This window comes from Acipenser ruthenus, chromosome 5 (assembly GCF_902713425.1).
Source record: "Acipenser ruthenus chromosome 5, fAciRut3.2 maternal haplotype, whole genome shotgun sequence".
NCBI classification, from domain to species: domain Eukaryota; kingdom Metazoa; phylum Chordata; class Actinopteri; order Acipenseriformes; family Acipenseridae; genus Acipenser; species Acipenser ruthenus.
In genome coordinates, this window is record NC_081193.1 from 44110282 (window position 1) to 44137076 (window position 26795).

The 26795-nt window shown below is 39.3% G+C and overlaps 1 protein-coding gene across 4 annotated transcripts in view; it reads right to left on the minus strand.

Moving 5' to 3' along the window:
• Positions 1-557: 557 nt before the first annotated feature.
• The window catches only part of LOC117402388 (1-phosphatidylinositol 4,5-bisphosphate phosphodiesterase beta-4), a 163326-nt gene continuing 137088 nt past the window's right edge, over positions 558-26795 (minus strand). For 2 of the 4 annotated variants that reach the window (XM_059024260.1, XM_059024259.1), the window contains 9 exons: positions 26638-26703; positions 20187-20302; positions 19992-20067; positions 15396-15571; positions 11123-11224; positions 9906-9963; positions 9362-9448; positions 6954-6990; positions 558-4760 (listed from right to left, as the gene is read on the minus strand). In XM_059024260.1, the coding sequence (XP_058880243.1) occupies positions 4669-4760; positions 6954-6990; positions 9362-9448; positions 9906-9963; positions 11123-11224; positions 15396-15571; positions 19992-20067; positions 20187-20302; positions 26638-26703 (810 nt within the window). In that variant the 3' untranslated portion in view covers positions 558-4668. The remainder of the gene's footprint in view (positions 4761-6953; positions 6991-9361; positions 9449-9905; positions 9964-11122; positions 11225-15395; positions 15572-19991; positions 20068-20186; positions 20303-26637; positions 26704-26795) is intronic. The other 2 variants (XM_059024262.1, XM_059024261.1) reach the window with 1 other exon arrangement.

Below are 26795 nucleotides of genomic sequence, written 5' to 3' on the forward strand. Positions count from 1 at the left end.
GGGGACTCTGCTTGACCGCTGAATGAAGTGACCACGCTGAAATGGATCCGTCGTGGAGGTACACAACTGAATGATTGAGTAAAATTAGAAGTAGAAGAAACTGTGGATTATGAGCTCCTGAGAAGACAGAAGAGGGCTCAGATGCAGATGATCTCCATAGGTAGATCCTTGTATGGGGTGAAGTGGCATTTCCGAAGAGTAGAATGAGCAAACAGAGAATGTTCATTGATGTAGACAGGCGGGAAGGGGAGGCAGAAGGGAAGGCTCTTAAGAATCTCACGAAGGGTCAGGCGAACTGCTGGTATGGAGAAAATGGGGGGGGGGGGGAGAGAGAGAGAGAGAATCCCTACCATGGATGATGAAAGCCAGGATCTGGTTTTGTTTGAAGGAATAGGATGAATCTGATTCTGGGCACAGAAGGCTGAACAAGCTGTCGAATATGAAGCTCTCGAAGAAGGGCGAGGGATGCAGACATGAAATGCGGAGCAGATTGAAGCAGGTTACTGAGAGTAGGATTCAGTCAAATAGCAGCTGATGAAGCTGGGGAGTCTGGAGGGGGGGAGGGGGGGGGGGGGGGGAGGGGGGGGGGGGGGCAGCAGACGGGACCAGCTGACGGAACTTGGATACCGAAAGTAGAGGCCGAAGGGGAGCTGGAATTGAGGGTTGAGGTAGCGGCTGGAACTGAACGAACATTGTAAATTGACTGCTGGGGAAGCTCAGCACCCTTTGTGCTCCATTTTCTGGAAACAAGGGAAGAGAGGAGATGTCGACCATCCTATGTGTTAGTTAATACAGGATCGATCAGCGGTCTGCTACTATCCTGTCCGCTTGAAATGGAAAAGGTGAACTCACGTTCAGAGATTGGGTTTCACAACTCCAGTCATTCTCCTAGTAGTGGAACTCCTTAACTCATAATCAAGACGGATTTCCAGTCTCATACCACGTCTCTCACCATGCATTAATGCTGTAATATTTGAGAGGATGTGAGGACATCCGAATAGATTGCTGAGAAGGTCAAGCACCTCGTATTTTGATTAGATGGGGATTAGCATTAGCCTTGGTTGTGGAATGCTGTGGTGATCTGCATATTGGAGGAAAGCGGAAGCGTTGGAAGCTCTGGAGTAGTGCAGGTACAGATTTAAACTGTAAACTAAAGCAACTTTGCATGCTATAATAGTGAGTAGATCTGAAGAGGAAGCAGAGATCTGCTGCAGTGAGGAGCAATTAACAGAGAGGACGGGATCTGCTGAACGGTGCAGAGATCTAAAGAAGTAACGATGAAGCGCGGTCAATGATGAGCAGTGGTCTGCTGCAGAAAGAGATCTGCTGAAGCAGTGATCTGTTATTGTGAATGGTGGACTACCATTGGTAGAGTGTGGTGGTCTGCTGCAGAGCGCAGAGATCTTCTGAAGCAGTGATCTGTAATGGTGAACGGTGGACTGTCATCGGTAGTGTGGTGGTCTGCTGTAGAGCACAGAGATTTGCTGAATGCGGTGGATATTGGTCTTTGAGTGAAAAGTGATTTAGATAAAGCCAGAGATGAAGAATGCATAGAGCTGAGGCCGCTGTAGAACCTGAGAGGATAAAGAATGCGTTGCTCTGAGGCTATTGCAAAATCTATTGATTTGGTCGGGAACAGTCCGAGTGTATTGTCTAATCGCAGGGTCGGAGGACACTTGACTGAAATGATGATAGTTGTAGGACATGGTTTCCGTTTCTGACTGGCAGCTCACGTTGCTGAAATGAAAACTTGAAGGTTGAATAAAGTGCCTTGGTGAAATTTGTCGGTTTGAAGGAGAGAAGCCAGATGAGGAAGCACGAATCCGGGAACAGGAAGAGGTCACTGGGATGGAAGCCTGGTGCAGGGAAGCTGGAAGTTAATGTGACGGTAGATTCGGAGCATCTCAGAAAGCCGACAAGTGCGTGGCTTCATGACCATGTCCTCGAAGGGTGGTAGGGGGGGGGGGGGGCAGGTAGAGTTGAAATTGAAGAATGTCAGTTGATATAGATAGACAAAGGATGAGGCAGGAGGGGAACTCCCGAGAATAACTGCGAGAATAAATAGAAAAGCAGTAGTGTCCGAGCTTCGTAGCGATACCAAACTCGTTTAATATATAGAGAGAGAACTTGTGGTATTATACTGCCATCCAGAGGTTATGATTGGAATTAAACCATTGACTTGAGTGAAGCAGGGTAGAATCTATGAAGTTATTACGATTAAAATCCTTGTCTATGTAGAACAACATTTGCTTATTCCCTTAGATTTAAATAATAAATGTTCTAGAGATGTTAGGACAGTTAGTCATGTATATAAATAAGTAAACGCAGTACTTAGAGGTCATGATTCGGCGCGTTGAATTCGTCTCCACCAGTTGTGAAAGCGCAGCAACAGGAAGCCGGAAGACAGCAGTACTGAGTCACAGAGCACGCAGAGCCTGATGAAGCTGCCTGGTCACCATGACAACTTACCACTCCCCGCAGTCACTCAATGACGGCGTTACCGTGGTAACCGTGGTCTGTAAGGCGCCGGTGGAAAAGTTGCAGTGCAGCACTATCGTTGGAGCATGTTGTGACCAGTCAAACCACGAGCCGACACTGGTTAAAGTGGGCAGGATACGTCTTTTAAAAGGTTGAACGTAGCTAATGGAGGTCCAGGGCAGGATCTTCCGATGGAACGGTAACTGTGCTGGCTCTGTGGGAGCAGGGGAGGGGCGTCTGATTGCAGGCGAGGAGTAAAGAGAGATTCCGCAGCCAAAGCTTAATGGTGGATTTAATAGATTTAAAGTAGGGCAATCGCTGACAACGTGAATGTCGATGTCTTGTCGAAGGAGCTTGAAAGTTTAGCAGAGGACCAGTCTTTCTGAAAAAGTTGCAGACAGGTTGAGTAATGACGCTGCGCTTGAACGGCGCTGTTGCTGGATGGAACAGGAAAGACAAACGTTGGAGCTCTTGAAGCCGAAAAGAGACGCTGTCTGAAAAGAAGGATCACCTGAGCAGGTAGGAAAATGATTGATAATATATCTTGGCAGCGCTGTGCAGAGAAATGACCTGCAGAGCGAGGCAACGAAGTTTAGATATTTAGCGGTGGAGCACGAAACGACGGCGTCTGAGCGTTTGCTACAAAAACGAAACACTAGACAGAAAAGGTGCAGGTGATCAGGGCTTAAATAGAAAATAGATGCTAATTAACAGGAAATTAGAAAATTGGGAGATTGAAAGATTGGAAGCACCCAGCTCCACGCCCCCTGAACCACGCAAGCTAACATTTAAACTGTATTCACAGAGCTGCGGTTTTCTTAACGATCACTTTTCTCAGTTAAAATGTGCCGTGTTGTAAGGCCCATATTTTATATGATGAGAATATGAAAATAATCATAAAATACAAGTTAGAAGTTAGATACTTTTAAAACCTTTACAGTGTTTACTCTGCAATTTAAAAACTGAAAAAGTGCGCTTGTCCATGATATACACTATTTGCACACAACAGATACTAGTCTGGGTTACAACAAGATCAGTTATTTTAATACTCAGAGGTATGTTAGTATTACCATAAAAATGTTATAAAAGCCATTTTAAGCCTGTGAGATTGGTAATAGATAAGCAAAGTTGTATTCTGTTGGACTCTGAGACTAACATATGCTTCCTTCATTCTTTCAAATTTGCTTAGATTGTTACATTCTTGAAAGCCTGTAATTAGCACAGTAAGTCACTGTACAATGTACAGCAACCTTCCTTGTGCTTTTTTTTCTTTTTTCTTTTCTTTTGAAAGCCTGTTTAATTTGAGTACATTTAGTCCAGGCAGTTAGGGGAATCGTATGTGTGTTGACAGCAAAGATGGATTACAAAACATCTGCTTTACCTACAGTACATGTAACGAATGTGCACTTTGTACTGCGGATTAATTTATGTATCCTATTCTTCGGATGAGGTAACAAATACAGCAACCTATTAATAGTCACTTTAACATAAGTAATACAAGTTTTCCATGTAAAGGAATCTATTTTTTTTCAGATTTGTATAAACGTTTCATATATCCCCATCCCAAAATGATGCACCTCACTATATGAAGCACCTCTATCAGACATTCCACCACTTAACATTCTTGAGACACCATACCCGCAGCACAATTACACAGCTCTGTTCAGATTTTTACAACAAAAGTTAGTACAGATTTACATGCTTCTCACAGCCAAATATTCATATTCATAAAGTGCTTATGACATAGCACATAACTCTTGAGTACCTTTCAGGTATACTGACTGATTTACAAGCACTTTCACAAAATGTTGGTGTGAATACAGAACTGGAATTAAAAGCTCATGTCAAGCAATTTAAAAATAACCTTATAAAAAAAACAAACATAAAAAAACAATAATTTAAAGAATAAATAATCTAATATGTTTAAAAATGGTTTGGGTGGAATGCATTTACAAAAATGGTGTCATAATGGCATTAATGGCTTTTTACATCCGGTTGCATTTTGTAATCGCTTGTATAACAGTCAGCACTACATGTGAAACTCTATACTGAAGAGCTGAAGTAGAACGCCACAATATTTTCTGACTGGTAACAGTTATCTCCAAGACTTGGAAGAAATCTTAGAGACTAAGAAGAATACAATCTGAGCAGAATGTACATTTTGTAGTATGTGTGCTGTTGGGTCCTCAGCTAGTTGTTTGTTTGGGGATGCTTCACACAACTGTTGCTGGTCTGCGGCCCATCTCTGCTTCCAGCTTCACCATCTGCTGCATCTCCTTGGCCTACAAGATAGAGGTAGTACAGTACAAAAATATGTATACTGAGACCACTAGACTGTGTTAAACTGCTCTTGTTCCTTTCAGAAAATGTGCCTTTGCACTTAAAATTAAGCTCTGATGGTCTAACATACATATTATGCCATGGTTTACTGCGGTCAATATTCTAAAAAAGATTCTGTGGAAATAAATAAAGATGTAACAGGGTAGCCCTCATTCACTGATTATGTAACCACACCATTTGTTCTGGATGATTGTAATTATATTATATATAAATTGATTAGAAATGTGTTTTTTTTATGTAGTATAATAATAATAATAACATTGTTTTATCTGCATATGTAGGCTAATGCTTTATGAATATTGCCCTTGATTCAGTCTATAATAACCTGGCAGCAAATAACAAAATCAGACTGGGTGTTCTCTTTTTAGTGCTGTATACAGTTCTTAATTTTTCAGACAATTATGCTTTTGCATCATTCATAGTTTATGTGATATTCTGCTAACTAGTTTCCTTAGAAGTCAAAGAAGTACCATGTCTGTACCCAGTTGTTCGTTTTTAGGCCACATACAATAAATATTAAAGCATACAACTAAAGAATAGATTTATAGCATTTAGAATTTGAAATATAACAATTAATGCAAATGTATCTATTTTCCAGAACACTAACAATGGCTTCATTCATTTTAAAAAGACTGAATATGCCTAGTGGCACACTCCCTACTTCCACTCAAAAAGAAGACAGCAAAATATCATTAACATAATTGTCACACAATAATTTGCAGGGTCAACATGTGCATATATTAATACATACTTACCAGATAAATTATGTTTTAAATGATGACAATAAAAAAAAGGAAAACTCATGTCTACTTTGAATGATGATTTTCAATGAATTCCACATTGTGTTAGCTTCCCTTTAACTGGAAAAAAAAAGCTAAACCTTGTAATTACAATTTGGGTTTCCAGAATTAATTTTATGAGAGATAAATCAACTTGGCACATATCAAATAAATTCTCTTTCATGTATCTCAGCATCTAAACAGAATGGCAATTTCAGGCAAACACAATATGGATAATTAGTGCAAATATTCTTGGTGGAAATTACAATGCCATGACAACACAATAGAAAATATAATGATACAGATGTTTAGAGACATAAAACATTTTCTTTGTAAAAAATAGGTTTCGTCTGGATCCCCTAAAGGGACTGGTGGGAATTAAAAAAGAAGGTTACTATCTCATGAGCATAAGTTAATATCTTGCTGGCTGCAGCAGACACCGGGTGTTCTCGGTGGATAGGTTAGGAGACAATCACCGTATTTTCCTCATGGCATAACTATGCAAAACTGATGTGCTTTTAGACTCACGCTATTTTAACCTAAATACATTATTTATTGCATCCAATTGTATTCTCTTACTGTCTGGAATTTTACCCGTTTACAAATGTGAAAGGAGTGATATGAGTCATGATTTAGGATTTGCAACGTAATTATCTCGATTTATCATGAAGACAATACGCACATATATGCCCTTTACATTATACAGTAGGCTATGTCATACAACAGTTCACAGCTCCTGAAGACTAACTTGCAAGAGAAAGCTATTTTACCCCATGAAAGTCTTCATGATAAGAAGTACATTGAGTCATGTGTGTCTCAGTGATTTGGGAGTTATTATCGGGACCGACACATTAATGATCAAGCCCAATCTTGCTTTTGTTCTCAGAAAGTAGGTGCAACTGCAACGCAAAATGTAGCTCGTCTGTGAAAATGGCAGTATTGCAAAGACTGAGAGAGAAATTACAAAAGAAGTGAAAATCAAACAAGGCTACCACAATCTCTTACAAGTATCAAGCACTAACTCGTGCACACAAGATAATCTTTTTTTTTTTAATTCACACTATGTCCCTTTAGGGGTTCCGTAGTTTTGTTCTCTGATTGAAGCTACAGTATAGTAAGAACGCTGCTGATAGTCTCAATTTCCTGAAGGCTTTTTATAATTGATTCTTGATTTAGTTGCTAAAATAACTCATAGTATAGTTATAAAATGTCACTGTTGTTTACTTGTGATATTGACTGCTCATACCAACTAGCAAGCTACTGTACTGTTACACTTCCACACAGTACTCAGTATGCAGATAATTGGCACTAAAAAGTCTAGAACATGAGTTTATGGTTAGTAATGACTAGGCCTACCTTGATTGCGAGACTCTGCATGATGTGATTTCAAAAGCTGTACAAAAAAAAACACATTAAAGCAACTGAAATTAAAAAAGAGCAATTAGAACTTAAGAACAAAAAATGTGGCTGCATGAGCAATGAAAGACAGCAATGAAAAAATATAACTGTAGATGGCGTTAACACACACACACACACACATCTATATATATATATATATACACAGACGTGCTCAAATTTGTTGGTACCCCTCCACAAAAAACGAAGAATGCACAATTTTCTCTGAAATAACTTGAAACTGACAAAAGTAATTGGCATCCACCATTGTTTATTCCATATTTAATAGAAATCAGACTTTGCTTTTGATTTTTTATTCAACATAATATTGTAAATAATAAAACAAATGAAAATGGCATGGACAAAAATGATGGGACCGCTAATCTAATATTTTGTTGCACAACCTTTAGAGGCAATCACTGCAATCAAACGTTTTCTGTAGCTCTCAATGAGACTTCTGCACCTGTTAACAGGTAGTTTGGCCCACTCTTCCTGAGCAAACTGCTCCAGCTGTCTCAGGTTTGATGGGTGCCTTCTCCAGACTGCAAGTTTCAGCTCTTTCCATAGATGTTCGATAGGATTCAGATCAGGACTCATAGAAGGCCACTTCAGAATAGTCCAATGTTTTGTTCTTATCCATTCTTGGGTGCTTTTAGCTGTGTGTTTTGGGTCATTATCCTGTTGGAGGACCCATGACCTGCGACTGAGACAGAGCTTTCTGACACTGGGCAGTACGTTTCGCTCCAGAATGCCTTGATAGTCTTGAGATTTCATTGTGCCCTGCACAGATTCAAGGCACCCTGTGCCAGGCGCAGCAAAGCAGCCCCAAAACATAACCGAGCCTCCTCCATGTTTCACTGTAGGTATGGTGTTCTTTTCTTTGAAAGCTTCATTTTTTCGTCTGTGAACATACAGCTGATGTGACTTACCAAAAAGCTCCAGTTTTGACTCATCTGTACAAAGGACATTCTCCCAGAAGGATTGTGGCTTGTCAATATGCATTTTAGCAAATTCCTGTCTGGCTTTTTTATGTTTTTCTGTCAAAAGTGGAGTCCTTCTGGGTCTTCTTCCATGGAGCCCACTTTCGCTCAAAAAGTGACGGATGGTGCGATCAGAAACTGACGTACCTTCACCTTGGAGTTCAGCTTGTATCTCTTTGGCAGTTATCCTTGGTTCTTTTTCTACCATTCGCACTATCCTTCTGTTCAATCTGGGGTCGATTTTCCTCTTGCGGCCGCGCCCAGGGAGGTTGGCTACAGTTCCATGGACCTTAAACTTCTTAATAATATTTGCAACTGTTGTCACATGAACATCAAGCTGCTTGGAGATGGTCTTGTAGCCTTTACCTTTACCATGCTTGTCTATTATTTTCTTTCTGATCTCCTCAGACAACTCTCTCCTTTGCTTTCTCTGGTCCACGTTCAGTGTGGTGCACACAATGATACCAAACAGCACAGTGACTACTTTTCTCCATTTAAATAGGCTGAATGACTGATTACAAGATTGGAGACATGTGTGATACTAATTAAAGAAACTAAATAGTTTGAAATATCACTATAATCCAATTATTTATTATCTTTTCTAAGGGGTACCAACAAATGTGTCCAGGCCATTTTAGAATATTTTTGTAGAATAAGCAATAATTAATCTCTTTTCACAGCTTCTTTGCTTTATTCTATGACATAGCAAAGGCATGCAAGTATACATGATAAAATAGCTTTTAATTTCATCACTTTTCAGGAGGAATGAAGCATTATTTCAATGAGCTGTAAGGGTACCAACAAATTTGAGCACGTCTGTATATATATACACACACACACACACACACACACACATACACACACAGTGATTCATAAAAAATGTAGTCATAGATAATCATCAGCATAGAAGCAAAGGAATAGCTGAACCTGATCAAAGGACAGCCAGGCAAATAAACGCTGTGTCAAGTTAAGCAGTTTTACGTTTCTCTGTCTTATGTTATGAATTTAATTTAGTGCTGCAATGAAAATATTTTTTATTAGCGTAACTTTTCTGTCAGGTGCCATTTCAAGGTTTGCTACACAAAAAAATAACATAACAGTTTAAAAAAAATGGCACACACAGTGATCGCTAAGAAAAGCCATCTGGGACAAAAACGCATTGTGCTGCTTTAGAGTAAGCCAGAATCTCATGGGACAGAAAAAAGGCAAACACGTCATTCTTATTTGGCATGACGACAACATGTAAAAGACCTTGTGTTTATTAGTCAAAAATAAATTATTTTAGTTAATCAATTTGACGAAAGCATACATAGCACTATAAATAAGACATCATTGTGGCAGTAGTTTCCTTGGGAGGGAGAAAGTTTCAAATGGACTCATTAATAATACCTGCTCATTCTGTTTTTCCAGGTTTTCTATCTGCACATGTTGAGCTTTAACCAGTTGATCCATTTCCTTAGACTGCTTCATTGCAAGCTGCCAAAAATCAATAAACAATGCCGTTAAAGCACATGAAGTGAATCATAACATTGTATAATGCCAATATTACCTGTTAAGCATTCTGCTGTATTTGTTACATAAGCTTTCAATGTCAAACCACTTTCTGTTGGAAACATATTACTATACCAGCGGTTTAATCCCCAGATGCTCCATGAGTTATGCATCTCACCCATTGGGGTGGTATTTGTATTGACACTTTTAGGGTTAAGAGGACATCTATAAGTGTAAATCGATATGCTCCAGTACTTTTTACAGGTCCATAATGGTAATTCCTAAGTCATATGTATTACAATTAAACATTTTAAAATGCAATGGGCTAACAAAATGGGTCTTATGGCAAAAGATTCAATTTAATGTTCACCTAAATCATAAAGAAGATGCTCTTTTATCCAAATGACAAAGTAATCCAAGAAATAGTGAAAGACACACATACCCTTTTTCTTTCTTCTAGAAACTTTTTAGTATTGCTGCTGTTCAATTCCCTCACTCTCCTTGGAAAAGGAATAAAAACAATCAAACTGTAAATTGAACTCCAAAAATCTGCAATAACATTATTATTTTTAGAAAGTTAAAACTCAATAAAAAGATCTACAACTCAAGACATGTAAGGTAGTTTATTTTTTTTAGAATTGTAGTTGGAATAATTGGTAATAAACTAGTACGACTACTAATAATGGACTTAATATTTCAATGAAGAACACAGATGCGGAGACACTTCTCAAAATGTTTGTCTAACTAAGTTTGTTTTCGTTTTGTATTATGTTTCAGCATGTAGTTACTGGTGATTAATATTTGTGGCGATACCATAGGCATTAATGCATATGTGACAGTTTTCTCAAAACTCTTTAGTCTCTATTTTGAAGTGTGAAAAAACAATTGTAGCAGTATATACTAGCAAGAAACAACTTAAATGATTAAAACTTTATTGCTAGTTGTATACCATTTAAATTATGTTATTCTGCTCTGAAAAAAAATATTTTGCTGGTTATTAGAGACATCTTCAATGTATCATAGCCTCTTTAAACAACATACAAATTTGGGCCATGGTAAATAAACTAGCCAATGTGTCAGCAATCCAATATTAGGTCATTGTGAAAACAATGGCATGAAACAGCTTTGAACCATTAGAGAATTATAGATTTAAAACAAAACAAAACACAACACAGTTGGAAACTCTGTACACAATTAAATTTGTTTTGGATCGAAAAACGGTAAGATAAGTTTAAACCATGCGCTTTACACTGTACAAAAAAAGAAAAAAATAATAATGATAATAATAATAATCTTTCTAATGGAAAGCAACTGCACACTTATTTTTAAAAGGCAGTTAAGTGTATAGCTGTGATACATACCAGTACAGTAAAAATCAAGAACTGGGAGGAATAGTGGTAATTTATTTATGAAAATGCAATAATGGATGTTGGTTGCAGTTGTTCTCATACTATAAACGGTTTGATTAAAAACTATACTTAAGCAGTTTGTTTAAAACCCTTACCCAAAACATCCAGTACAGTATACAGTCAGTGGTACACAGTGCATGCTTCAAAACATAATCTATGCACATCAAAGTCCAGACTCCTGTTTGTAAAGCACAGAAGATCAATGTTTGTGTCTCAAGTTATTTAGTACAGACGGTCTGTTTCAACGTACCTCTCCCTTTCAGCTTTATTTTTGATTGATTTATCTTGACTGATGGCTTTGCTGTTTTCCATGGAGGTCTTAGCCTGGTTAGCACGCATTTCTTTGCTCTGCCTTTAAAACAATGAAGCAGAATTAATGTCATTTAGAACTAAACAAAACCATTTTTTTATAACAAGCTTTGATTCGCTCAAAACATTCACGTGTACAGCAATACTTTGGTGCTCAAAGTGAATGTGGACACTACAAACGTGCACAGGATCATATCAGATGTGCAGAGAATTAAAGTTTGTAGTACAGCAGTTTCAGTATTGATTCTTTGTGATGATGTACCAGTGTTCATTTGTTTAAAAAAATAAATAATAATATATTATTAGGATTTATGTTAGTTTTCACATTCATCTTAGGTCCATTTAACAGTAGGACACAACATTATTTGTTAAAGATTACTGTAAGTAAAATAGCTGCTAAGCAAGAGAAATGCATACAGTATACTGATGCTCTTTTCCTGCTAATGACTTCTATAAACCAATAAACAAAGACAGGTCTCAACAACAACATTTCACTTCAGTTATATAACAGCATGTCACTTGGTTTGGTGCTCCTACATTTCCAAGTAGGGATGCAAGTTGGTTATGACAATTTTTTTATTTATTTTTTTAAATTGAACTCTTTAAGCTGTTTTTGACGTCCAATCTTTTTTCAGTTAAAAACGAAAACAGGCACTGAATTTGTGCAACCAAGAGAACGGGTCATACAATTATTACACACCTGCTGTTTTTTAACTGTGACAAATAAGCTGAATACAGTGTTATTGCATCACTTGTACTAATGTATTATACAATCAGAGACAATGTAGAAAGAATAAAATAATGTATTAATAGACATTCAACTTGTATTTATTATTTTCTGGTACCCCCATTGTTGCCAAATCATGTCTGAGGAGAACAGCAGCTCATTGTTAATCAGACAGATTAAACTAATTCTAATACATGCACACAGTAAATTAAGCTACTTTACTGGTTCCTGCGCAAATTTGTGCAGCTGAGACACGAACAGGAGATGCGTTGCTGGCTAGCCAATTGAGCAGTTAGGCTCGCCCTGTGCTTAATTGATAGGTCCGTATTGGCTGGGGGGGCGTGCCCGGGGAAGCTGTGTGAAACTCAAAAAGCGTCTGCGCCACAGCTTGAGGTTACTGCACGGCCATTGCTACACTGACAGGCACTGAGTAAAATCTTGCGCTTGTTGACATCAAGGAGGAGAGCGTCCACTCCATAGGATTAACTACTACTGAACCCTTCAACTGCAAGACAGTGCTCGTGAAGGCATTGCCCAGCCGAGGCCCTTCGAAAGAGGCCAGAGTTGCCAGGAGGATGCCGGGACTTCGGAAGCAACAGTGTATAGAGAGGGTTTTTGTAGTGTAGTAGGTTCCTGGAGTGGGACGTTCCTTTTAGTGGGCCTAGCGCTCGCCATTTATGGGCAACCTTTTATTTTTTAGCTTTGTTTTGTTTTCTTTATTAAATCTGGCACTAGGATTACCGTTGTTGGTACCCTAGCATCAAGGCCTGTGTTAATTAAATCTGCGCGCCTGTGCAGCATGTGAACACCCAATGCTCTGTGTCTGATTCAGTGTTATTCAATGAGGACCCACATTTGTAACATCACCCTGTTACACCTGCTCATACAAGAATCTAATTTAAAGCATCTTTCACATATTTGCACCAAGACTCTAAGCGGCAGGATGCAATGTCCCTTTGAATCTAGGTGATTAGTAGTAATCACGGTCTTATTGAAACTACTATCAAGCATCCATTTTGCTTGTTTTGCAGCCACAATGGATTGGGGCCTCAACTAACATTAAGACTTTATTAAATGTTTTCAATACTTTTGCATTTGGCTGTTTTAGTCAGTTCAGCATCATTATTTAATTTTCTATTAACTAAAAATTAGGTTTACACAGAGTAATTTTACAGCCGCAACAGATTCAAAACCTTTTTTTTTTTTTTCAGCTTCCAGCCTCAGCTTTTCACTTCTTAGGTTGTGTATGCCTGCTAGTACTAGCACCACCAGCGCCTTTCATCAAAAAACCTAAAAAGAAAACAACCCTTGACATCTGAACACCCAGAAGCCATGGTTGTCCTGACTGAGGGCTGACAGAATCAATCAGGTAAGTCTTGTCATAACTTTTGATTTATGTCACTATGTCAAAATTATTAACAGATGTTAATATGAACAGTCCACATGCAGAAAAGTGCACATTGAGCTCCCTTAGTGCTGAGACTGCCAATGCCTTTTCATTGTACAAACATTTCAGCTTTGGTTCGGTTTTATGTTTTGTCAGTATTGTTCGGGTTGGACTTTTACAAAAATGCTGGTTTAAGTTTGGGAAAATCTTGACCGTTGCAAATCTAAGTATTTCTGTCCAGGTACCTTTTCATTTTATACACTGATTTTCTTACCACACCATTTTGAGTATAGTACTTGGAGATTAGTGCACTCTAACTCAGCCGATCATTTTGTCACCTTTGCATGAAGTGCATGGTGTTTATTGATTGCCCTTCATAATAACATATTATGAACCAAAGAGGAACAAAACATTTTTTTTAAACATATTTTGTGGCATTGCAAAATATGCATTTCGCTTTTTGTTTATTCAGGCTGCCTGTTCAGTAATTGGTAAAGAAATAGCAAGGTATTTTCTATATGTATTACATGCTTAGGGATTATTCAATTAATATATTTTAACTTAGCATGACACAGTCTTTAAGAGTAATCAGTTTCTGTACTAAAAAACATGTTGCTGAGATGCAGCATATTCTTTTGCTGCTTTGTTATGTTAAGTGTGCCTTAAAATATCCCTGACTATACATAATTTTGGTCTCCTAGCAGCACTGTAAGAGAACCACATTTTACCCAGTATGCTGAATACTCAATTAGACAGGCATATTATATGTGAAAAAAAATAAACAGTTTTTTTTGTGTGTGTTAAAAATACAAATTTAATATTTAGTCAAGTTTTTTTAATCCTCCTCAGTCCCTGTGTCAATTTATAACTATATGTTATCATTATCATTATAAATCATAAACGGCATCATTTTGGCACTGTGACCTAGAAAGCATCATCCATTCTAGGATACAGCTTTAACAAGCCTACAGTTTATGATTTAAACACAAAAATACTACCATTATAAATACAGAAACTGAAGTGGTTTTAGGAAATGATTCTAGAATATGTTTTTTTTTAATGTTTTGTTTCTCTTTGGTTTGTAACTTGTTGTTATGAAGGGCACAAAACCAACACATTTCATGCAAAGGCAACAAAAATAACATAGCTGGGTTACAGTGCGATACTTACAAAAGGGTGTGACAATAAAATCAGTGTAAAATGATCAGATGATGGTGCCAATGCAATATTTTTAAGTCTGGAGCTGTACACTTCCATAGATTTTACTTTACTTTATACCACTAATAGCTCTTAAAATAGGTGGAATACAATTTCCAGCTAAACTACTTGGGTTACTGTCTGCATGAATCCCTTTGGTAACCCCTAGCAACCACATAAATAGTAAAACAGTATGTACTACAGCAATGTAAAAAAAAATACAGTACATACAAAATAAGTTTTATATTGAGTTTCCAGTTGACTTGAATAGCTCACTTTTTGACAATGGTGATGCAAGCGTTTTCCTGCTTCCTGTGTCAATGTGCGAGAGAGAGCAAGTGAATAAAGTCATTGATGATATGCAATCAATGTAAGTTACTGGTGCTCTGTTAAAAGTTGATTGTACCTCACTGTGTTGAAAATATATCAATTGAAACTGGACTGTTTACTTTCTTGTTTATTTTGGGTACAATGTCCTAAAAGTATTGAAGATAGTGATGCCATAGCCAAACTAGAAAAGTAATTAAAAAAAAACAAAAAACAAAAAAACATATGGCGCACCATGGCTAAGGGATTATTTCAGTTTCAAGTTGCATATTTTGTGTATGCGACTCATTTTCATTCAGTATCCCCTCTATCTATCTATCTATCTATCTATCTATCTATATATATATATATATATATATATATATATATATATAGATAGATAGATAGATACAAACAATGTACATTCTTCTTAATATTATTTGTCCTCACTCTGATACAATTTTAAAAAAGAACCAGCATTGCAGCAATTAAACCTGATTACAAAATTAAACAGCACTAATGAACACATACAGTATTAAAATTAGAGAGATGTCCAGTACCATCAGAATGAGCGTGACAATGGATGATTGTACTCACCTGTCATGAATAAGCTTAAGTTGCAGGGTTTGCTGCTCTTGAACAGAAAATAAGAGTTTTCTCAGATGTTCACACTGCTGGTCCAAATGCTGATCTTGAATCTCCTGCTCCTCCACACTGTGTGAGTTGATCATCTCTGACCACTCCTTGGTATGTTGGGCCACAATCTCTTTCACCTGTCATCAATAAATAGATGGGCTGCAGTGAATTACAGGGTTATAATTGCAGGGTACTGGTGACATAATTTTGTGTCACAATGGTGGGATTTTCATGAAAAAATAAAAGCCCCCTCTGCGTCAGGCATGGGGTCCACAGTATAGTGAGAGAGGGCCCTTGTGCAGTGTATTTGCTGCAATGTTACACTTAGTAACCTTTGCAGCTAAACACCAGAAGTCCAATTAAGGTGTGTGGCTAACTACCCCAGGACTTAAAGTGGAACACAATGAACAATGTCTTAAAGGGCAGAATGAGTGGCTGCCCATAACACTCCAGTCCCAAAACCAGGGTTCTGGTCAAAGTATGAAGCGTGGCCCATACTGCAGCGTTGCAACTGTCTGATACAGATGTGCCCTGAAATAACACCCAAGAGACTGCAAGGCCTCTTGTGGAGTGACCAATGACCTTCTCTGGTGGGGGCAGGCTGGCTAGATCATAGCAATCCTGACTGTGTCTACAATCCACCTTGACATCCACTGTTTGGACAGGGCTTGTCCGTGGAATAGACCAGAAGCAAACAAACAATTGCTCGGGTTGCCGCCAACCCTGGGTGTGTGCAACGTAATACGCCAGTGCTCTAACTGGACAGAGCATATGGAGATTTCTCACCCTGTCAGACTGAAAAGGAGGTGGATGGAAGGCCTCTAATTCCACTGACTGGTTAATATGGAAAGCAGAAATGCTTTTAGGGGGAAAAGCAGGATTAGTGCAGAGAGCAACCTTAGTTCTGGCCTCCGTAAAAAACAAACAGGCTTTCGCATTTGAAAATACTTGCAATTCACCTATCTGTTTGGCGGAGGTAATAGCAAGCACGAAATAGGTCTTAAAACACAAGAATTTCAGCTCTGCTGAATGTAGGGGCTGGAATGGCAGTCTAGTAAGTAAGTAGTAAGTGCACTACATTGAGGCACCAATGAGTAACAAGGTCCTAACATCCTTCAAAAATTGTCTCACCAGGAAGTGAGCTCCTGGGGAGACCGAGTGTCACAAAGACGGCCAGAGTGGGTGGCGTCAGACCAGATGCAGGAAATAAATAAACAAAACGAGAGGTAGAGTTTGGTGGAGCTGAGCGAATGCTTTCGCTCAGCATTTAATAACAGAACAGAAAAATAAAAGGTTTGAACAGACAAAAACACAGGGCACGGCACTTCACGCCAAAATAAATGGACAAACAAAATGGACTACACAGACAAACGGTGCACGGAGACAAACAAACACGGTGAGTACAAACACTTATATTTACGATCTTATTTTACTTTACGTTTCTCCTTCTCTCTCTCACCCGTTCTCCACTCTCGAACACCCAACCCAGACTGAGTGCTACGTGTCTCTATATATACTGTTGTGCTGGGATTCAATTACTAATTAATTATTCACTTGAATCCCAGCACGTGAATTCATTACGTGCAACCCCGTGCTCACATATTACATTTAACCAGCACGTGAAGTGATTTGTGCCCTCCTCGTGCCTAAATATAAATCTACACTTTTTAAATACACGTGAAACACAGACCTGTTTATATCCCGTGTACCAATCTATACACCAACATTAACACACACACGCAACATACAACACATAACACACAATTGCACACAGGGGCGGGGCACATTGCCACACCGAGTCAATTTTAATATGGCAAGCTGATATAGCTGCCAGGTAGACCTTAACCCTTTGCGGTCCTATGTTCAGCGTTGTGCGGCCTGAAAACGGTTTGGCGCATTAGCCCTAGCAGGGGCTGCATGAACTTGTGCCAGCTACTGGGGCTGAGGATGCCTGTTTCGCCACTGCTTTGCAGGCTTATGGGCTAGGGGCTTCTGCTTGGGAAGGAGCCTGGCAAGTCCTTGGAAGTCTCCTGTGCTTGATGACAGCGTTTTAGCATCTCATTCACTGCCGGTCCAAACGTATACCACAGTGTCACAGGTGCCTCTAGCAATGACTCATTGTCCTTGTCAGGCACTCAGGCTGAGCAAGTCAGAGCTTCCTTCTTGCCGCCTTCTTGTGGCCATGCTCCTGCCCAACGCCTGTCCACTGTACTTAGACAACTGGAGCAGGTGGTTATTGACTAAGCTCAGCTCATCCACACGGTGGGACGAGGGCCTGTGGTCAGTGGACATAGTCTGTAACAGCATGGACTGGTAAGCCACCAGTATGCTACTGTAGCGACCAAGGCACGTGCAAAATCCTGAGGCCACACAGGCCTTCTTCAGCATCCAGGACAATTGCACCTTGTGCAAAAAAAAAACTGGGAGAAATGGGGAGGAGGGGGTTTGGTGGGAGCGCTGGCGTACAGCAGCAGGAACCCTATCGAAGATAGAGCGTTTGGGCTGATCTTCCATGGGCCAAGGCACCTGCAACACTTTGGTAGCTCGTCTCAGCAGGGTGGTGAGCTCCTCTGACAGGTAAGGGCTTACCGTGGGAGCCAAAACATCAGATTCCTTGTCAGAAGGGAAAATGTATTCTTGGGCATCCAGGTCCTCAGATGCAGCATGGGACTGGCTGTCCTCTTGAGCTGGCTCTTGGTCAGCCAATGGCACCTGATCCGTGGGGACTGGGATGACAGGGGGGCCTCAAAGTAACTCTGTCAAAAGGGACTGCTGCTGGTTCATAGCATCTAAAGCTTCTCCATTTGCCCCACAACCCGATCAGTACTATCAGAATGTCTGCTACGGCGGCTTCTGCCTCTTCCTGGGTGGGGGAGAGGGAGAACTCTCTGATCCTGAGGATGAAGAGGAGAATCTAGAGGAGCGCGGGCTACAGGTCCTGCTCCTACCCTAGAGGGCAGCAGTGTGGAGTAGTGGTTAGGGCTCTGGACTTCTGACCAGAGGGTCGTGGGTTCAATCCCTTGTGGGGGACACTGCTGCTGTACCCTTGAGCAAGGTACTTTACCTAGATTGCTCCAGTAAAAACCCAACTGTATAAATGGGTAATTGTATGTAAAAATAATGTGATATCTTGTAACAATTGTAAGTCGCCCTGGATAAGGGCGTCTGCTAAGAAATAAATAATAATAATAATAATAATAATAATAGAGGGTAGCTTCCTAGCTCCTGGTGGTTCCCTGAACAGCGGGCCAGCCTGCTTTCCATCAGCTGTGGTCTTTAATTGCTTCCTTTGCATATTTCCTTCCCAGACAGTAGATGCACCTGTTGTGCTTATCTTCTGCCGGGAATGTTCCTCTTGCAAGCAGCACAAGGGTGGAATAAACAGTTCAGCCGTGCAATACATGCACACAAAAAGCAGACAGCAGCACTGACTGGAATGCTGAGAATGGTTGTGCACACAGAGTGCACAAGAATGGAGTACTGGTAACGGTCTTGGTGCCAAACCGAGCCATTGATACCGGTTCTGGTATCAACCAGGTGACTGGTACCTACTGTGGTACTGACCAGGTCACTGGTACCGGCTCTTATACAGACTGGTACCAGCTACGGTACCGAGCAGAGTCACTGGTACTGTAGGAGTGTCCTGGTACTGACCCAGGTACCGAAAATTAGTTACTGGTACTGGCATCATACCAAACAGGGTCACTGGTACCAACCTTGGTACCGAGCAAGATGCTGGCTAGTGAACCAGGTCACTGGTACCGGCACTGGTACCACAAGAAGTGTTGTGCAAGTGAAGATCTGAAAGAGCCACTGGCAACTGCAAGCATGCAATGTTAAACAGACAGGGGCTGCAAATCGCCTGCTAACTAGAAGGATTTAGTAGACTTCGTTGGCAGTGCCGCTAAAGCAGACACAGCAACGGCAAAAGACACTCTGAATAAATTCCGGTCAAAATGGCTCCTGCCAAATCAACAGCACAGTGTAGCTAAAAAGCCCTTAACACTAACAGTGTCTCTGTGGTGCGAAAAGCTGGCTGGAAAAACCAGATAGTGCAGGATACCGTCTGTGTACAGAGGCAAACCTAGTATAGGGAGACAGTCTATGCACACTCTGGATTTCTGAAAGAAAAACAGAAAATAATTAAAACTCACTGTTTTCCATTGTATTTATTTTGTTGATGTTAAACTGTATAAAGCTGTTTTAAAACTATGTAAGTGCCATGTAAAAAAATGAGGACAAGATTTGTAGATGTTCAGCAGTATAGAAATATTGGTAATAGTCTACTTATTTTTGCAAATCTTTATTTTTAAAATATTCTGTGTTTTGGTAAAGAGGAATTGAAAAATAATGGAGGATGGATTTGTAGATATTCAACAATATAGAAAAGTTGTAAGAGTCTACAAAGCAATTTATTTTTGTGCCCCTACATTTAGAGCTTTCTGGAGTTAATGTTTTCCTTTTCATCCAAGTGGAGAAGAATGTGCAAATATATAAATATGAAGATAAAAATAGGTAATAAAAATGAAAAAACACCTACATCACAAATATGGTTACCTTTATTTTGTGGTCTGATGATAATGCTTGGAGTTTAATTTCAGTTTCTTTCTTCATTTCAAGACAGTTGTTTTCTCTAAAATGAAAATAAACTAACAGCTTAGATACTGTTTCAGTAGTTTCAGCAAATACTGCATATTAATCACCTAATAGAAATAAATACATTTGATATATTAATATAAAAAAAAACATTACCCTTTTTTCTTGATAGCTTTATCCAGAAGCTTTTCGTAAGACAGCTTTTCTTTATCGTGCTGTGCCACTATTTTGTCAACATGTGTACAATGAGACTTCTGCATGGCGCTGTGATCCTGAAATAAAAAGGTACACAAACTGTTATTTGAACCTAGGCACAATTTAATGTTATTGTTTAATATTTATCAAGTGTTCAACATTCCCCAAGCTGCTTTTTTATTTACACAATAGCAACCTGCATGACTTCTAGGAAACCTATATACAGCCACTCACTTTCCACTGTGTTGTTCTGTTAGAGAGCTGTTGCTTGTGTCCAAGCAGATGTTCCCTGGCGAATAATGGAGATTGTTTTTGGTATTGGTTTACTGATAATATCCTGTCTCTGTAGCTTATTGCTTTCTGCAGCTACTCGGCCAAAATAAGGGAGATAAGTGAACCAAAGATGCAGATAATTCACTGGATTCCACTATGAAGTACTGAAACTACTGTATTAAATATATTTTCAAGGAACCAATTACTGAATTATTGCTGTTTTTTTTTCCCTCTATTTTTCTTTATGTTTAAATAACAGACCATCAAATACACTATACTACACCTGACATTTCTCAAGATCTTTCTAAAATCAATATAGCACTAGGGGGTTTGTCATTTTGTTATGAATTATGTATTTTGCTTTAGTTCTGTGCTTGCAAGTTTTAAAACACAATGGCAACTTTAAATGATAATTGCATTGATTATGTTATGTTACAACATTGAACTATTACACGTATCCCAGCAGTTTCCACTTTTCTTGTAATTTTTGAATCTTGTGTTTTATCCAACTTGTATTTTTCTCACTGCCTGACCAAGTAAACCATGCATAGCATTTTGAATAGTAACTGTTACAATGCACAGCACATCTGGATATGTTTTCCTCAAGCAACAACTTAAAACCCAATTACTGTTGAATGTGTGCAGAATACGTTAAGCAAGGAAAATCCTGACTTGATATACTATGTGAAGTAAACTATTGAGTATTTGTATAACAATGAAGGTGATTCTCTACAGTGTATGATATATATGGAAATGTCTTTATTTTTTCTTCATCCCCTGTTAAATACATATAAAAAATCCAAGTTTTCTACAAAATACAGTAGAAAATAAATATACATTTTAAATAATGGGGGTATGCAAGCTAACTTTAGAAATGCATGCGATAGTATGTACGTAGGTCTATGCAACAACTGTAGCAAACTACCTTAAAAACCTCATATTACATGTAGCAATTCTTTAAGCTGTCAACAATTGTTAACAGGTGAATGGTTTCATAAGATTACACATTAAGCTAGGGAAGATAATGAGATGCAAATGAACTTGCCTAAACAATAAAAAGCAATGCACTTCCCCTGAAGGAGTAGCATATGGCTGGTTTCAAGAAGTAAATTACCACACTAACATTCAAGTCTAGTTCCTGCTGCCACCTTATTCCACACAGAAACACAAAGTGACATTTTAAAATTAAAGTTAATGCAGTAAGAGATCTGTGCTCTCAAGGGGATAAAAAAAAAAAAAAAAACTCCCTTCTGCACCAGACAGACGTCAGTTTCTACAGGAAATACATGTGCTGGCTTTAGCATAAGAGCAACTACAAAGAGTGAAAGTAATGACGCACTAATGTCAGCACTGAATAACAGCTTAATAAATATATATTTGGTCTAATTAATAAAGCTACATTTGCTCCTGTGAAATTGTGTCATATTTTATAGGGAAAGAAAATGATATGTTACAATTATTATTCCAATTGCATGCCATCTTTGTGGTCTTTGTGGTCAGTTTTCACTCAGTGCACTTTAAAATTTAAAAAATTAAAAAATTATTATTAATTTCTTAGCAGATTCCCTTATCCAGGGCGACTTACAGTCGTAAACAAAAATACATTTCAAGAATCACAGTACAGTAAAAATCACGGTACAGTAAACAGTCCAGTCTTGTTATATCACCACACATACATAACCCACAGTGTTAGGCTGCATATAAAATAATATAATAGATTCCACTGCATAATAGTACTTATCTGAATGAAATATGACTTTCTTTACTAAAACTGTAAACATGTCTTCTCTTTAAGTTCAGCTGGTATAGCAGACTGCAACCATTAACATGCCTCCCTGAAACACACTGCCCCTAGTGGGAGTAAGAAATCCCACATTTGTTCTCTGTGGTATTTCTTGCATCTAGCAAGGGCAGAGTGCTGCAGGGTGACGGTCGACAAATCAGGTTTAAGAAAACTTATTTTGCATTTCTTGATTTCATGTAGTCTTGCTCTTCCTAGGTCATTTCACCTGGAAAGTTGAGTTTGAATGACACTCCTTGATCCCAAAGTCATTGCTGAGGTGAAATAACGTAGGCAGTCAAAGTGTAAAATACTACCTGGAAGTAAGGCATGCAAATTGAGAATTGTCTTTAACCTAGTAAGTACCGAACATAGACGGGTCGACTTTCAAAAATTTTGCTCTGCGCCTATTATGCTCCTCACTTGCTCTCGTTTCAAATATTAACTATTTTCAATTGATCCCTGCCTGGTTTTGCTCCAGAGCACAGTCCGATATTAATGCATAGGGTGCACTCTTTTACATTCTCTTTGCACTGCCAAACAGGAACAAACAGCAATATTAATTAACCATCAAAACTGGAAGTTTGGCTGAAAGAATTCCTTCACTGCATGTAATTACCTTATACTGGTCAGACTTAGACTTTACATGCAGAATCTACACAAACTACTCCACATTGATAAAGTTAAAAAATGCATATAGAATATAAAGAAGTAAGATTTACAGAGAAAAACAGATTAATCTCAGTTGCATAAGTATTCAACCCCTTTGCTACTGCAGCCCTAAATCAGCTCAGGGTCAAATGATTTGTTTGAAAGGTCACAAAATTAGTGAAATGGTTTCAGCCTGTGTGTACTCAAAGTGGTTTAACTCTGTAGATAATTTCCCTCAGGTATATAAAGAATTTCAAGCTGCAACTCACATAGTGATCCAACAAAGCAACCATGAAGACCAAGGAGCTTTCGAAACAAGTCAGGGATAAAGTGGTAGAGATGCACAGAGCAGGAGAAGGGTACAAGAACATTTCAAAGGTGCTGATTATCCCTCTCAGCACAGTGAAGTCCATTATTAAGAAATGGAGGATGCATCATATCACCCAGACACTACCCAGATCAGGTCACCCTCCCAATCTTCTCAGCCGGGCAAGCAGGAAACTGGTTTGGGATGTCACTCTGAAGCCAACAGCAATGACCTTAAGAGATCTGCAAAGTTTTGTGTCTGAGATGGGAGTCAGTGTTCACACATCAACAATGGGTGGCAAGAAAGAAGCCATTACTCAAAATGCCTCATCTTAAAGCATGTATGGAGTTTGTGAAAAAAAAGCATGTAGATGATACTACTGACATGTGGAAAAGGGTTTTTTGGTCAGACGAGACAAAAATTTAACTTTTCGGTCTAAATTCCAAGCGTTACGTCCGGCGCAACCCCAACACTGCACATCACCCAGTCAACACCATCCCAACTGTCAAGCATGGTGGTGGCAGCATCATGTTATGCGGATGCTTCTCTTCAGCAGGGACAGGGAAGCTTGTCAGGATAGAGGGGAGAATGGATGGTGCAAAGTACAGACGAATCCTTGAGGAAAACCTGTTTGAGTCAGCCAAGACTCTGAAACTGGGGAGGAAATTCACATTTCAGCAGGACAATGACTGAAAGCACAAAGCCAAAGCCACACTGGAGTGGTTGAACAAGAAGAGAATTAATGGTCTTAAGTGGCCCAGTCAAAATCCTGACTTGAATCCAATCGAAAATTTAGGACGAGACTTGAACATTGTAGTCCATTGACAATCCCCAACAAACTTATCAGAACTGCAGCGATTTTCCTGTGAAGAATGGGCAAAAATGTCACCATCCTAGTAGAGACCTATCCATAAAGACTCATAGCAGTAATTGCTGCAAAAGGTGCTTCTACCAAGTACTGACATACTTATGCAGCCAGTGAATTTCATTTTGTACATTTTCTTTGCAAGTTTTGCTGACATTTAACCTCCTCTTCATATAACAGTGTTCAGTTTAACCACTACAGCTTTGAATAAAAAAAAAAAGTTTGTTTGAAAAACTGTGCATACATTATTTGTAATTCAACAGAATGTGGCAGGGGGGTGACTACTTCTGCAAACCACTGTGTGTGTATATATATATAGTAGCGACCCGGACACCGTTCTGCTGGAATTTTATGTTGTTCTGTTTGTTTGTCTGGTCTGTCTTGTTCTGTGTACATGTTACATGTATTGTAAGGGTGCAACCATGCCACCTAGAATGGGGAAAGGAGCAGGGATAGACCCGGTTGGTCAGTCTGAGTGAAGGGGGCGGGAGCAGTGAAAGGGGTATAAGTACCGCCTGCGCAGGAATGTGAGATAGAGAGAGAGAGAGAGTCACAGGTTTGATTGGCGAGTGGATGAATGCATGGAGCTGGGTTAATTACAGAGAGAAAGAGGGCCTGCGAGAGTGTGTGCGACCAAAGCCTGGGAGTGGCTTAGACCGGGAGCCTGAGTGAGAGACAGAGAGTGAGAGAGCCAGAGAAAGCGAAAGTGTAGGATAGTGATAGAAAGAGATCATTTATTTTATTGTTTTTGTGGCGTGGTCTTGGCCCAAACAGGGACCGTGTTCATTTCTACCAATAAATTGTTTTACAGTTGTACCCGGCAACGTCTCTGTCTTCTTCATCATCTTCAAGGGCACGGGTCATTACATTGGTGTTTCAGAAGTGGAATCCATGCTGTGGAGGGTGAAGCGGAGAGCAGACAGGCCAGGAGGAGCTATAGGGGGCTGCAGCTGGGTCCACAGACATCAAAGAGAAGTGAGAAGTAGAAGTGGGTCGTGAGGGCAAAATGGAGGACGCCATGTGGAACGAAGAGGAGTGGAGAAAGAAACATTGTGGTGAAGAAGGCGGTGACATCACCGTGCACCACGCCAGCGCGCCAACAGGAGGAAGCGATGTCAGTCCAAGATGGCCGGCAAAACAACAACAAAGTGGCCTACACACCTCTCCCCCTACAATACAGTGGTATGGCCAACTTGCAATTCTTTATAATGCAGTTTGAAATGATAGCAAGCATAGAGGGCTGGACAAATAAACAGAAAGCAAGTAATCTGATATCCTGCTTGCAGGAAGATGCTCTGTCTAAATTACAAGCCACCACTGTAGTAAAAAGTACAGATTACAGGACAATGTTAACAGAACTGGATGCATGCTTTGGGGAAATGTGTGTAGATAAGCCTCGAGAGGCACCGCGCCGATCGTGGACATGAGGGTGAAGAGTGTGTGCCGGTCAGAATGCCCGGACCAGGGGCGCAGCACTGTCAAAGTGGGCCACTATGACGGCCAGTCCCCTTGGGAGGCCTACCAAATAAAATTTAAGATGGCAGCGCTTGCTAATGAATGGGGACCCATAGAGAAAGCTGGGCAGCTGGCAGCTGCACTAAAAAGGGAAGCGCTGCTTCCGATTTAGTTCCTGAGACGAGTCGCAATAGTTATTATTATTGAGGTGTACTTGCCGCTCGCTGTGTTACTGTTTTCTGTAAAACATTGATATCCTGTCAGTTAAGAAAAGGCTTAATGCAAAAGCTTGTTTTAACGTTGTCTTTATTTCGCCGGCCAGAGACCCGTTCTTACAACTGTACTGTCATGTTTTCTACATTTTCTTTAAATTCTCAAATTAATAAATTGAAACCTGGGTAGTAAAAAGAGACCCGGGTAGTGTTGGGTAACTTAAAACCCGGGTTTTGGGTTTAAATAAAAAACCACGTTTGCTATCTTTCAAAAGAACATATGACAACTATATATTGAATGGAGGTCCACAATATTTATGAATTTATTTTATTAGGTATTAAAGGATTAAAAAAAAGATAAATGCTGACCCTTAATGTAATCAGCTGTGACATACACCTAGATTAATATAAAAAACTGGGACCTCTGTGGTTTACAAGACTCCCAATAAAAGAAAAACAGCTGTGGATGCCTATAATAGACCATAATCCTTTTGATCAGGACAACATGAGTATAATTACTACTTTACTCTATGAATTACAATTAACTGGCTAGTGCACCCTCTAACCTGCCTACTTTGAGCCTGCATATATAAGCACTAATTGTCTTTTCTGTTTAATTCTTAGTTTGCCTACTGCATAGAAATTCTAATTCTGGCAGTTATTAAACAGTTGCTAAGCAACAATGTTTTTATTGGCACAAGGTTTCATCTCTGTCAATTAATCAGCCATTTCTTTTCAAATTGAAACAATGCTTCATAAAACTCATTCCTGAATCACAAAACAGTGTTATACCTGAAATAAGCTGATTTTAAAGCAACCTGAATTAAATTATTACACAAGCAGATTGGGCCAAACAACAGATGTCATACCTTTGCATGTTTTTTCTTTAAGACATTTAGATCTTTTTGCTGTTTCTTCGTCAGCTTAATATAGGTCTGTAAAAACAAAAGAAAATTGTTCCTATGTAAATTGGTTTTGCTATGGAGCACAGTCAGATATTAATGCATTCATACCTATGGTAAATACT